Genomic DNA, 14,810 nt, shown 5'->3' with positions numbered 1-14,810 from the left:
TTGAGTTGTCACTTGGATGAGTTACATTATCAGGACAGCCTAAATCTTATAATGGATTGTTATTGAGAGATGTGATGTTCCTGTTCTCAGGATGAGATCAACCAGCAGAGGTGAGAGTGTAAGTATTTATTTGGCATCAATGTCCGATATTTTAAACCATTTTCTGAAGTCTGTATTTACATTAACTGTACACAGGCTGTATCTTGATTGCAGGCTTCAGTTATGCTAATTAATTTTGCTGACTTATCATAACACTTAAATATATTCTAATAAAAAATTTCAAAATACTTTCTTTATAATCTTTTTTTATAAGTTTGACAGGGTTTTCATAATCAGTACTTTCTCTAGTGGTCATTTGTGGTAAAATTAGTGGAATTTCATGGCATTTTATTTCATGGCACTTTTCCTTTGCAGTGGTATATTTCCATAGTTGTCTAATTAGTATTTCCTGAGACAGAGAAGAGCTATATGTTTCATAATGAAAGAAAGAAAGATGCTGAACCAGAATCCTGACAGGTGCTGTGCTGAATGAAAATCCATAACTTCTAACTTATTTAGATTCTGGGTTTTTTCCTTAATTTCTTTAAAAGTTTTATTAGTCATTCTAATAGATTGCTTTCTAAATCTGCTCTGTTTTAGTTACTATGCATTTAAGGATAAGTACTGTAGAAAATCTTATAATAGGAAAGTCTGTGTTAAAGAGCTACGCAACTGGTTGTGAATAACGTCTAACTGGTATCCAGTTAGAGCAGAACCTACAAGCACCTATAAGATATACTGCAGCATCTGTTACTCTCCTGGGCTCCTTGGTACATATACTGTCTCCCATCCTTTTTTCTCCACCACATGCTCCCAAATGCATTATGTTTGGGCGATCCCATCACAAATCACGTTGTAACTAAGATTATTTATAGGCATTTGTATTTTTTTTTGTCTGTTTGTACCAGTGGTGGCAATGAAAGAGTTTAAGAAAGCTGAATGACCCCTGCTGGCACTGTGGGCAACCATGTTCACCCACTGTGGACTATCTATAATGCAATATATATAATGCAACCCCACCAACCTCTCCTCATCCTGGCCAGCTGGCTTGGCTTGCTGTGCTGCTGTTGTAGTTGTCTTGCTCGTAGGGCCAAGCTGCCACTGTGACATGGTGCATGCCCTGGTAGCATGCTGGTGGGCTTGGGCCTGGCTTGGTGACATCTGTGTGCTGGGGTGTTGGATCTGTCCCATTGTGTTGGGTCTGCCTGTGGTGATTCAATTTCCATTTTTGAAGCATTGAGCTCCCCTATCATTAGTAACACCCTTCCAGCATGCTGCTAGCCCCCAGAGTGGCTCAGCTTTGGTGTCCATGGAGGTCCTCGTCTCCTGAATGGAAACCAAGTACTGCTTTCTGGAGGAAATCCCAGCCATGCCATGGCCAGTGAGCTTCCTACTGAGAAGGTATATAGAGGCACAGACTTTTTTCCTCTGAAAAGAATAGCAGTTACTGTATCTTTAATTCCCAGCTGTGCAGCAATTTCACAAGGAGTACCTACCAGCTTTCCAATTTTTTAATTGATCAGACCTTTGCCTTACTTTGTCAGATTGCATGTGTATTTATAGCAACGTAACACTAAACCAGATCTGCCTTTGTTTTTGTGATTTATGTTTTTTTTCTTAAACAGGAAAGCATTCATTATCAAATGTTGTGAGAACAATACAGTAACTGGAGGTTATTTTATATGAAAATATTGTTGATTGTTCCTCCCCTAGAAATCTCTCTTGGCAGCTCACTTCCTGCCAAATGAATCAGCAAAAGCTGCTCATGAAAGTTGTTAATATATAATACAATCACCCAGCACCGCACTTGCTCCTTATCTATGAAGTCCTTTTGTGATCAATGATTCACATCACCTTTTGATTATAGTCTCTGAGCACAAACAGTTTCTTAATATAAATTAATGGCCTTGGAATTTCTAAATAAACATTCCCTTTTGTTTAGCATCATTTCCTATTTTCTTACCAAAACAGAGTCTTATTGTAATTGTTCGGTTTTCACTGGAAAAAGTGTTTGTGGACTGGAATGTTCTCAAAAAACAAGCAGTTCCTTTCAGAACTATTAGTGTTGATTTACAAGGTCTAACCTGCTATGTTAATTGAAAATAGCTAGGAAATATTACCAAAAAGCAGCTAGTATGGTGTGATACTGATACTGTAAGTAGTGATTCCTGCATTCATTTACTGGGAAAAAGATTTTCTCTTGAAGTGTAGTACTATTTGGCAAGGTTGGGGTTTTTTTGATCCTTCACAGTAATAAAACCCAGGTTATCTAAGCAGGAGACATTGTCAAGACACTTCCTCTAGATTTTCTTACTGTTGTTAACAGTACTAAATAGTTAGGCATGGGCTCTTCAGCAAAATTAATTCTAAAGATTTCCTCTGGCCAGGTCTGACTAGTAAGATAATTGAAGTACCAGCCATCACACAGTAGTAAGCTAATGTTAATTATCCGCTCTTGCAAACTTCAGTGAAGCATGAGTGGAGAATGTAGCAGAAGCATAAGCCTGACCTGCAGAGAACTGGTGCAGAAAGCTGATAATATTCCTTTTTTTAAGGCAGAGTTATTTCACTTAAGTCAATTAAGTGGAGTTCTAACAAAAATTAAGTAAGAACCTAGGAGACTGAAAATGCCTATGGAGACATTTAGTTTAATTCATTGTTAGCTAAAGTGGTCCAAGTTTATATTCAGACAAGGGATTTTTTTTTTTCTTCCTAAGAGTATTTAAGGAATATAGACCATGATAAAAATGATCAAACTTTTGAGTAGGTTGTTCGTGGTGGTTTCAATTAAAGCATTTTAGTTTGCAGTGAGGATAGGCTCAGAGCGGGCACGGTGTCTGTCAGTCACTGTGGTCCAGCTGATAGAGCAATTTGCCAAGCTTGGCTCACTTGGCCATCACTAGTCAGATGTCCATCATACACTTGTCCTAACCTCAAAAGTAATTTTAATTTCTGACTCGCTCATACCTCAAACTAGAACGGGGCTGGTATTCTCAGGGAAATTCTCCTGCATTATGTAAGGAATTTAAATACTGTGGTTATCTAAGACTAGATGCTCTTAATGTGGGGAGGAAAAAAGCCCTCCTGTTCCAGAAAAGTGATGTCCTCCAGGGCAGCATCTGTAATATAGCTCTTTACTGCCTACAAGGAAGCTAAGCCCTCAGAGTTTTAACTTTAACTCCTTGACTCAGAGTTTTAATCAATGCCTGTTCCTTAAAAGTGCTAGTAAGCAGAAAAAAAATTTTTTTTTATGCATCAGTGTTTTGTTCTGGAAAACAATAAAGAAGCTACTTTGTAAGCTATTATCCAACGTTATTAAGCAGTGTCTCCTTCAAATCTGAAATTCAAATGTTGTGTTAAAATATAGATGTATTTATGTAGTCTGAACTGCTGATTAGTTTTTGCATGTGCCCAGAGATGGGACTGAGAATTATTTCATGGTCTGTATGTTGCAATGAAAATGAAATAGTATTTGTTCCTCAATGGCACTGAAGATTACATAAACATGTACGATGAGAGTGATTCTCCTCTCATTGCTGCTGCTGTCAGACAGAAGTGCCTCTGTTCAGCCAGTAGTCTCGATGGCTTTATTGACTTTTACAAAGGCAACATCAGCACCAGCTGAGGATCTCTCCTGATATTTTTAAGCACTTGTAAGATGTCAATGAAATGTCAAAAGTAGTTACTGATGCGCTGCCCTCCTAATGGAAGAGGTGTGTGTCGTTTTGGGCGATTTACTATAAAAATAACAGGTGTAAATGTGCAATAGAATGTTATTTCCTCAGTCTTTTGGTGAACATTGTTATATACACTGTCCAATTCTTAAATCCAGTGTAGTAAAAACAAAAAGCAATGTATTTACAGATTTTGACTACATTTCAGGAAGCATAATTCACTTAGACGCTCTGAAAAAACAAAGTAATTTCCCTGATGGTACGTAATATACTGTCAGTATGGAGTGACCAGGAAAGTCAGCAGACTTAAAAGAATACATTTTATCAGATGCTTGCTAAAGAGATGTTTTAGTAGTAATGCACTGTAAAGAGACAGTAGCAATTAAGTTCTAGAAAAGTCAGATTTTTAGTCAACGTAGTGCTTTGAGCACTAAACCAGTTCCTAACACATTTGCCTTGGCTTATGGTGTGTATGTATATATGTAATACCTGACAACAAATGCTATTTTAAAATAGAAATAACAGGTTTTTTATGCAATAACCTAAAGCACAGTTTGTCCTGCAAACCCTTATAGTAATGAAGTGCATTTGGGACAATTAAAAAACATATTAATTTGTAGCAAATGGCTGTGAATCATACACAGAGGCCTTCTACTTAATCTAGGAAAGGTTATCTTATAGTTTCTAAGGTTAACATCAAATTTATTAATGTGTCCAAGATGTATTTAATCTGAAAAAGCAGTAGATTATAAAGATCAAAGCATAGGAAGTAGGTAACCACTATACCTTTAATTAAAATTATTTTTAAACTCCTATTTCATACACAATTGCATGGTTTTAATTTCAAAAAATGAAAAATTCCAAGAATATTTTTGTGTATAATGAATGAAGAGGCCTAGAAAGGTACCAGAGGTCCCTTTTACAGAGAAAAGATTGCTGTCTTCAACGTGTTGCTGCCAGCTCAAGTTGATACTCTCTAAGTACTCCATTCAGCCCAGCCTATGTTGTACATTGGTTATTACTGCACAGATTACACTGAACTATCTGTTCCTGCATAGCTACTCTTGCTATATTTGCTTCGGCAAAGGTGCCTGATTCCTGGTGGCACAGCCTTGAGCACTATATTAGTCTGAGCTTCCCATTCTAAACTTTCAATGGTATATTTGAGAAAAATAATTTTGTCCTGATTAAATGGGCCAGGCTGAGCTAGATGCAGCTGTACTGTTGATGGTGAGGTAGAGGTAAGTGCATGTTGGTGATTAGAGGTATTTGGGGGGGGGGGTAGAGGAAGGAGCAAGAAACAAGTTAGAGTTCCCTTCTTCCTCCTGGTAAATCTCTGATGGCAGTATTCATCAAGAAGCTCAAGTGGCTACTCAGGTTACAGATTAAATAAAATTTCTTAAAACACGTATGCACCAAGGCAAAAGATGGCAGTGGTAATTCCAGCAGCTCCTTATCTGCATGTCCCTCCCAAGAACCATTTGACAGGGTTGTTGCCACCATGCTTCATCTGATAGGCAGGCAGAAATGGGTCTGGCCACCAGGAAAGAAACAGGCATGAGGGGAACAGGAGCAGCCAGTGCAGGTTCTAGGGAGAATGAGCTTGTTCACAAGGATCCTGTTTGGGGATGAGCCCAGGAAAGAAGGCAGCACCAGAGCAGGAGATGCCAGAGAAATGACTAATACTACTGTTGTCCTTGTAGAGGGATGTAAAGAGGAGATATCCCAGCAATGACCAATGAAGTCATTTGTTATGGATGGCATTACATGTGAAAATTATCTATAGTAATTCCATTTGAGGGTGGACATTTTCCTCCTCTCCTCTTTTCCATGAATCATTCAAAATGGATTCCAATAGAACTGGGAAAGAAAATGAAACAAACCTCTGATGACTTGGTGCTGCTATCTTGCATTGGTAATTTAAAAGAAATTGAAATTGCATTGGAAATTTAAAAGTAATCTATACTGGAATTACATACCCAGTAGGGATGACTCTATACTACAGCACATGCTACTCTTTTTGTAATTGTCATGTGGGTAAAATGTATTTTTAAAGCGTTAACACAGGCAAGCTAGATTTAAACCAGCAGTTCTTGGCCCTCTGGTATCCTGTTGGGGAAGAATAGGGGGAATTAGGGGAGGGAAGGGAGAAAGGACATGGCAAAGGTGGGTTTGCTCTAGGTAAGTCTCTGCATCCTGCTTCACAATCTTCTTGATACTTGCTTCCATCTCCCCTCTTATTCTATACAGAGTTGTGAACCATTTTTACACCTTCATCAAGAAATAGGTGCTTTGGTATATTTTTTCAAAGAAAAATCTCAGGATGATTGGAAGGATGACAGCAACTGTCTTTACAGCTCACAGGCCCTGAGATTTCTGCCTGTCTAGGCAATGAAATGCCTCCTTCACAGAAATAGTGAGAATTTAACAAGCACAGAAAATATCTTCCCTTTTCCTGTCAGGGACTTCTAGCAGATGAATACTTTCTCAGGCTGGTTACATTTCGACTATTACAAGCATGATGCCTCAGAAATGACAATTCCTACTCACCCTTTCAGCATGGGGAGAACCATGAATTATTTTTTTTTAAAATAAATACTTAGCACTGTCTTTGCTGATAGTCTATTTAGCTGCAACCTCTGAGCATGTTATGTATAGTTGTGAAGTAAAAATACACTGTTCTGCCAGAAGTTGATGAATGTATTGGCTTGTGTCATGTCACAGTACTGAACTTGCCCTTTTGCCTTTTTGCAAAAAACCTTTATTTTCCTGGACAAGGCAGTTCCCTAAAGCCTTTTGAGAGTGACCCTGAACTCAGCTGGAAAAGGGAAAAGCCTCACGTCTGACTGAAAGACGTAGATTTTGAGCACGTCTAATCAGCACTGGGATTATGGAAGAGGTGGGGAGGAGCAGAAGACAGAAATGGAGAGGGGGAGTGCAGGCTGGACAGACAGCACGGATCACCTGCAGCAGAAAGGGCTTTTGGCAGGTATTAACAGACTCCTGCCCACAGATCTGGGGTCAGCTACAGATCCACCACTATACATTAGATCCTTCTCCATGTGTCATGGTCTTACACAGGTTCAGCATGGGTGTAAACCACTCCGGAAAGAAAAGCAGCCAGGCCTGGTGCAATTTGGTCAAACCCCATACAGAGAATCAAGGTACCTCAACACCCACTTCCACAACCAAACAGACTATACCTATTTCTTGGTCCTTTACTTTTGTATTCGTTTGCTTTGTTTTACATTGCTTTGGTTTGTTATTAAACATATTTATTTCCAGGCATCTGAGATACCTACAACAACATTTACACAACAGAGTACTGGGTTTTTGGGGTGATTTATTCCTAAAGTAAGCTTCTGTGTGATATTTTAGGAAAGAAGGAAGAAGAAATTGTACCCACAGCCTCTCTAAGTATCGAACTCACTTAAAATCACATAAAAATATTCACAAAAGCACTCTGTATGAAGCATCATGCTCCCATCGCTGCATCCTATTCTTCTTGCAAGCCACGGTGTGTGGTGGCAGGGTGTAGATGTCCAAGGCATCTCCGATTTACCTGGCTTGCCTGTGCCCTGCCACAGTGGCAGCAGATGTACCTTCTTCTATTATGTGAATAAGTTTAAGCTTCATCTTATACAGTGTAATAATTTTTTGCAGTTTACTTTCACAGTGTCACCTCATAATTGATAAATTAATACTGAATCTGGTTTCTGTTAAGATTAGGAGTAGTTATGATATTCCTTCATCTGCATTTGTGTGACATCCAGTGGCTGGATGGGTCAATCACAGGCTCCCATTTCTTGTGAAAGGTGTATAAATGGCTCACAACTCCGTTTAGAACATGAAAGCAGGAAATATATTGGGTATTAATGCCAACAGAGCAATTGCTTAGTTTTGGTTTAAAAATAAACAGGTGATTAAAGCAGCTTGTTCAAGGGAACCTGTTACAGATTTGTACCTGTATAACTCACTGTAGCCTTTAGAACTCTTTCCCACTGCTACTGATGTGAACTTACCTCCTCAGTGCTCCTGCTGGGCATGGAGAAGTGAATAAACAATACATCACCCTGGTCAGAAATGAGTAATTTCTGTTTTCCTGCATTTAACTGTTGACTGCACCATGAGTGTTAGGAGTCATCAATGTTGTCAGAAGCAGTACTGAGATAGGAGCCAAATTTTGATTAAAACCTTTGAAATATCCAAAATATCCAAACATAGTAAGATTGACTATGCCACATAATCGAATTAGGCTTCTAAAAAGTTGTTCAAATTGGAAGATCTAGAACTCCAGTCTCGTGTTTGAGATACTTTAATTTCAGGCAGTTAATTGGTGGTAATTGTGCAAAGTATTTTGTTTTCCACCATCGTAATGAGAATGACTTGACAGCACCACCACTCTAAACATTTGTATGAGTTTATCCATTTTCTTCTTCTTCCACACAGGTAATGAATTAGTAACAATTTTGTTTATCACAGACTCATACAAAAAACATGGTTATCCCAGAGCATTTTTTGCACTCTGTTACTATAAGTAGCATCTACTAATGTAGGAAAAAGACAAGAATGTAAGTTTCTCTGCTTTTCCAGTCTGCTTTACACGGTCCACAAACCTGCTTCATAAAAAATCCAGCTAATTTTTTGTGTGTGAAAGCTTTTTATATAGCAAAAGGAAAAATACAGTATTTTTTAAAAAATATTTTTTAATCTCATAAAACTTAACAGAGAAATTGAGCACTGATGTCTAGAGTCTGAAATGACTTTGAAATTGTGTTTTCAAACTGACTAAATTTCAGGCTTCATATTTATTACTGGTAAACTATTATAAGGATGTAAAAATATAATTTTTGCCAGTAAATATCCTGTTAAGACAAATAAATTTGACACACATACAAAAAAGACTGTGCAGGCCTGGGTACTGCATACAAGACAAATGTTACCAGCAGAGACAGGAAAACAGCAGCTGTGCACCATTCTTGGACACAAAGTCCTCAGCAGTCACGAGGTTAGCGCGGGATCTGTTTTTTCATGCCTGGTTTTGCTGACTACAGAGTCACTTAGTCAACGATAATAATCAGAATAAAAGTCCTCTCCTAAAGTTAGACTAGTTTTATGCTAATCTATGGCAAGGAAAAGCAAGTCAAATCTGTCAGAATTCTATCTAGAAGAAAACAAAGATCAGATATATGAAAATGCCCTCGCTGAGATCCAGTCCTTTGAGCTGCCTCTTGGAACCACCCTAAGGTATGTATATTTTAGATAATAATATATTGTTCATGATGGATTTGCTCCATTCTATAGCTGTTCTTGCAGCCAGTCCAATATATTAGCAACTTTGTTTTCCTGACCCTGAAATCTGCAGGAAAGTTGAATTTAATTTCAATGTGCTTGGCCTTAAATGAAAAAATACAAATCAAGGTCACCTACTCAGCTCTTTCTTTTCACTGGGACAAAGCTATCTGTTACTGAAGGTTGGCTGCTGATTCTCTGTGAAGAAATAAATTACTCTTAAGCATGAAAACAAGGGGAAATTCGCTCTTTTGTATAACTGTTTTTAGCTTGATGTTAACAGCTACATGTTTAAAGAATTGCTTCTTATTCTTAAATTTTTAATAAATGCAACTTCTTTTTAATCACTAAAGACTCAACTACTTAAGGTTTTACTGTTGATATTCCTAAATATCTGAAGATTTTAATATTTTTTCCATTTGCAGCTTATGGAAACTGTTTAATGGTAGAAGCGCAACTGAAAAAAAGTTTCCTCCGCATATTCATCCCTACAAAAAAGTAATACATAAAAGATTATGATGTTATGTGTCTAAGTATATTGTCAGTATCTGTAGAAGAGTTTTAAAAATAGCCTGCCTGGCACTGTAGGTGTCAGGTTGCAGTGACTATCAGGCTAAAGAAAGAAAATTTAATTTACCCCGAAAAATGTGTCAACCTATTACTTCAGTAATTTGGCGATGGAAAAAAAAAATGTGGGAAGATTGTTACTACATTTGAATGATTTCTTGAAGGAAATACTACTGCAGTGGTAGCCTGTAGGATTTTTCCTATTTTCTTTCTGCAGCGTGCACCTTGTAGGAACTTGTCTACATTTGGAATAGTCCTTGTTGATTTAGTAGGTGCCATCAACAAATTCATCTGAATCAACACTGAATATGATAAAACCACAAGCTTAGACAAGCTGTGCAGAGTCCTTGGTGCCATTTATTAACTAGCATCCAGGTGTAGTTGCACTAGGGCAGGAGAGATGATGAGTTTGATTACAGTAACTGGAATGGTACCAAACACAATTGTAGCTGGCTGTTGTCTAGACTTTGATGCATTCACAGTTGTAAACTGCTGTCAGTTCCTCACTGGAAAAGTAGCCAAACATCACCCTGAATTTTACACTTCGGGCCTATTTCTTTATGGTTGGCTTCTCACTTGTGTGCAGCTAACTTTGCCCAGAAAGCAGGTGTATCCTGTTTCCTGAGCATGCAAAACCCAAGGACTAGCTCATCTTTGGCCACAAACCACAAAATGTATAATTTAAATAGAAAATGGGCTATTCCTCCTTCATTGAAAAATGAAGCTTTGCTGTACACATGCTCCAGGGCACTAGGAAACAATATGCCAGTTTCTAGTGAAACACAGCAAGCCAATGCATAGAAAAGTGCACTTTTTCGCTGTTCTATTTTTACACCGACCCCCCAGATTTCTGTCACCTGAAGAAAGGAAGGAAACAAGTCTGTGACCGAACTTAAATGCAGAAACCCCTGCAGAGCTTCCGTGTTAGGGGTCGGTACTTCGCGCCCGCCCCGCCGCCTCCCTGCTGGGACTAGCCGCGTGTACATGAGCGGGGGCAGTTAAAAGTTAAACAAAACAAAAGAACACTAAAACACCCCAAGAATCAAACCAGAACTAGCCCAGAGGAAAAGGCCGGTTTTGACCCTGTAAGCCTCCAAGGCGTCTCTGCAGCGCGGTGCAAAGGGGCGCAGGAAAGGCAGCGGGTCCGTCCCTAGCGCAGCCGGGACAGGGGTCGGATTTCGGGTGTCCCTCTTCTGTCACAGGGCGCTGAGCGGGGCAGAGCCGGTGGCGCCTGGCAGGGGCAGCTGCCCGCAGTCTCTACCGGACACTACCGCCCCGAGATGCCCAGGGGACGGAAGGGCTTCACCGGGCTTCCAGCGCGCCCCCGGCGCAGCCCGTCCCCTGACAAGGGCTACGGGGCACCGGCGAGCTGGGGCGAACCGGGCGGGCGCGGCCCGGTGCGACCTGCTCCTCCTTGCCCGTCCCTCCCCCTACCGCCTCACCCCCGACCGGGCCGGCTGTGCCCCTCCACGGCGGGAAGCCCTCCCCGGCGGCTCCCGCGGCCGCCTCCGCCCTCGGTCCCTCCCCGGCACCTCCCGCAGCGGCGCGGCCGCCGGGTCCCTCCCATCCAAGATGGCGGAGAGTCTCCCCGAGCATGACCGGATCCTGCAGGAGATCGAGAGCACCGACACGGCCTGCGTGGGACCCACCCTGAGGTGAGGGGCGGCGGGGGCCGCGGCGCCGACGGCGGGCGAGGGTCCCCCGCCCCGCCCTGCCTGCCCGCCCGCCTGGGGAGCCGCGGCTGGGCCGGGCCGGGCCGGGCCTGGCCGCGCTTTCTGACAGCTCCTCCCCAGAGACATCGCGGGGCCGCTCGTCCGGCGGGAGCGGCCGCTCCGGGTGCGGAGGGGACGCGGAGCCCCCGGGGGCGGCCTGCGGAGGCCCGACCGCCGCCTTCCGCCGCGGGCCCTGCCCCCGCTGGGCGGCAGAAGGGGCCGGTGCGGCCGCGGGCGGCTGTCACCCCCGGGCCGGCGGCGCTGACAGGGAAGGGGGGGCCGAGCGGAGGCTGCGGCCGTGCCCCAGTCCCGGGCCGGCCTCCCCCTGTCATTGTCTGCCGGGGACGGGGGGCGCTGCCCGGCTTCCGGCGGGGGTGGGCGCGGTGGGGCCGGAGCGGGGCCTCGGGACGGTGCGCCGGGCTGGGCCCGCCGGGGGCGGCTGGTTTGGGTGTGCGCGCCGTAGCCCGTTACCGGCCTCTCCATCGCCCGGGCAGGGAGGGCTCTTGCCCCGCTCTTGGACATGGGGCATCTCCCTGGGTTGTGTCGGTACCCCCGAGTCTGTGCTGAGAACGGGACCGAAATCGTATTGTGGTGGGTGCTGGCATCAGTAACTGCAGGGCTCGTCTATACGCAACCTTTCCTCATGCAGTCTGAAATCTACTGCCCTGGTCAGGTTCCTTCTGGAAATGTGACAGTGTTCAGAGCATTTCTGAAATGCCATGACTTCAGTGGGTTGGGTTTTTTTCTTTTCTTTTCCTTCCAGTTCCACATACTGCTAAATGGTGTAGCCTGTATGTTGAAGAAGAGGTTTTGCTTAATCTTTCCTGTTAGAGAAGAACGTGTCGGTGCCCTTCAGTTCGAGCTGGGGAGAGAAAGGCAGGGCCTGGAGGGAGTGAATTGGGGTATGGAGGAGGCACAGGGGGAAAGGGGGTCTTCACCCTGGAGCTGTGCTGATGCTTCCCTGATTAGAGACGCCTGAAAGAAGTGAAAAAGCACAGACACGAGCCAAACTGGGGAGAGGGAACTGTGAATTTGCACATTATCTCTTTGGGAAGATATGGCAAGCCTGTGTTCAGGGAACTGGAAAAGGTGGTTTGTGTGGCAGCGTGCCGCAGGGCGGTGAGCAGGGTGCTGCTGGCGTTCCCTGGGGAGGGGATGGTGTCTGCTGGAGACCGTGGGCAGGGCTGGGAAAGGGCGAACGCAGGCAGGGTACGTGGGTGGGGAACCTGGTGCCGAGAACTGACAGCAGGAATGTACGTTGGACATGAAATGGGTCATTTTGCACCTCGCAGTGAATGATATTTGGTTGTCTGTGTATGTCTGCAGTGGGCCCTCCAGCGCTGAGGGCTGTGTGGCAGATGGCAGTCAGGGCGTTTGTGTGAGGCTGGGGCTAATCGGTCCTTAAAGACCCCAAATGGGGAATGTGGTGGGGTGGCCCAGACATCACCCAGGGGCTGCTTGTGGTGTCAGCCTGGTCTTGGAGGCTAGGTTGGAGCAAACTGCGCTCTGATTTCCCCTTACTGTTCCTTAAACACAGAAATACTGGGAATACAGTGTGGAGGTGTTGAAGCTGAGCATTACAAGGAGCTTCACCTGTGGGAGTTTTTGAGCTCAGGATGAGAGAAAGTAGCTGAGATGCTTTCAGACTTGAGTTGTCCCTGGAGGCAGTTTAGCCATGTTTCAGCTAACAAGCCCAGGCAGGTTGGAGTTGATGTCTGCAAAAAACACACTAAACCAAAAAACATAGCAACAAAATATTAAATATAATTGCAGTTTTGCTACCATCTCCAGTGTAGAGCTTATATCAGAGCAACCTCATAAAGGACATACAGAAAATCCGGCTGCACTGTGGAAGAAGGCATGTTTGGGAACCACAAGTGTGAATCACAGAGGGATGTAAAAGGGGGAAGGGACAATATGAATCTCTTATCCATATGAAACATTTAAAATGTGTCAAAGTTTTTATAAATAATAACATTTAATCTCTTAATTTGTTTGCATGTTCCTGTCCTTTCTTTTTCTATTTTTATCTCATCTGTCTTATCTATCCTGTTATCTTACTGACTTTTCAGAAGGGGAGTTTTGCACTGCTTTCAGAATTTTTAGAAAACAAGTGCACATTGGTCTGATTTAACCTCTAGTGTTCATTTACAAATCAAAAAAATGAGGCTAAAGAATGGTTACCCCTGGCTGAGTGTTTTGGAAGTAGTCCAGCCAACATCACAGAAATATGCTGCTACTTTATAAGAACAGCAGTGTTTAAAATCAGAACTGTAGCTATCTGTTCAGCTATGCCTGTTAAAATTTGTGAATTGCTGTGTGAAACTGAAAAGTCTAAAATCCCACATCTAATTTCAAGATCTATTTCAATGAACAGAAGTGTGAACATAAAATGGAGCATTATTTTCTGCACAAGATCTAGCTTTTACTCGCTAAACAATATAAATCAAAGAAATTAGTTGAATAATTCTATGTGCAGTTGCATAAGGCTACAACATGAAGTGATCCATCGATTTCCAGTTGTGGAAGCTATTGATGCCAGTTGTCTCATGTCATGACTGAAATTACATTCATTTCATTATGTGAAATGGAATATTTTTGTAATCTATGGTCTGTAATGCTGGGATAATATTTATAGCATCATGACATGAAATAAAGTACCAACATACCTACTTAAATAGCAGAACAAAAGAAGGGGCTTGAGGTGAGCGGTTCGGATAAGTAGTATGAGGTAATACCAAGTGCTGAAGATCATAGGATATGCAAGATCTGACTTATCCTGAATTGTTCATATCTAGGTCTTAATATCTTCCTAATACATCCATGCTTCACAAAAGGAAGCGTAATTTTTTTGTGGGCCGAATGTAGATTCCATGGAAACATGTTTCTGCTCTTGTTTTTCTTCGGTGTTTTGTTTGCTAGTTTGGTGTATCTGTCTCTGCCAGGGTGATGTTTCCTACCCTGCTAGATGAATGGCAGCACTTGTGCTTATGATACAAAAAATAATTGCATATATTGATATATAATGGTTTTGTGTGGAATTTAGAGATAAGGAACAACACACAGACTGATCCTGCAGGTGGTTTTCTAGTGCTGAGATTCACCCATGCATAGGAATGTGAAATGCAGGTCCTTTATAGGAGGAATCAAGCTACAGCTAGTACAATCGGGATTATTTACTGTTTAAGAGAGGGTAAATTAGCTCCTAAAGATTGCTCTGCATCTCAAGAAATATAAAATGAAGAGATCGTGTTTGATTAATTGTATTGTATTTGATTAAATTAATTTTCTTTTTAATTTTTACATGGATTAATTTATTAAGTTAAAATTGCTGGTGTTTAACTTGCATCTCTAAATTTAGTGACACACACTGAATCTTTATAAATGAGACTTAAATCAATTGTATAACATGTCTTTCATTAAGTAGGCAGACTGTGTATATAGTAGGCCAGGATTAATTTTTTTTTCAGCAGACTCTGAAATTTACCAACATCTTTCTAGCTTTAATGACTGACTAAATGAGATT

General features: G+C 42.2%; 1 protein-coding gene across 9 annotated transcripts in view; it reads left to right on the top strand.

Moving 5' to 3' along the window:
• The first annotated feature begins 8,768 nt into the window (after positions 1–8,768).
• The window catches only part of EXOC6 (exocyst complex component 6), a 96,658-nt gene continuing 90,616 nt past the window's right edge, over positions 8,769–14,810 (top strand). For 4 of the 9 annotated variants that reach the window (XM_074874948.1, XM_074874952.1, XM_074874947.1 and 1 more), the window contains exon 1: positions 8,769–8,960. In XM_074874948.1, coding sequence (XP_074731049.1) covers positions 8,839–8,960 — 122 coding nt within the window. In that variant the 5' untranslated portion in view covers positions 8,769–8,838. Of the gene's footprint in view, positions 8,961–11,119; positions 11,228–14,810 lie in introns of those variants that run through there. The other 5 variants (XM_074874951.1, XM_074874950.1, XM_074874955.1 and 2 more) reach the window with 2 other exon arrangements.

This window comes from Strix uralensis, chromosome 7 (assembly GCF_047716275.1).
Source record: "Strix uralensis isolate ZFMK-TIS-50842 chromosome 7, bStrUra1, whole genome shotgun sequence".
NCBI classification, from domain to species: domain Eukaryota; kingdom Metazoa; phylum Chordata; class Aves; order Strigiformes; family Strigidae; genus Strix; species Strix uralensis.
This window is presented reverse-complemented; position numbering and strand designations above follow the sequence as displayed.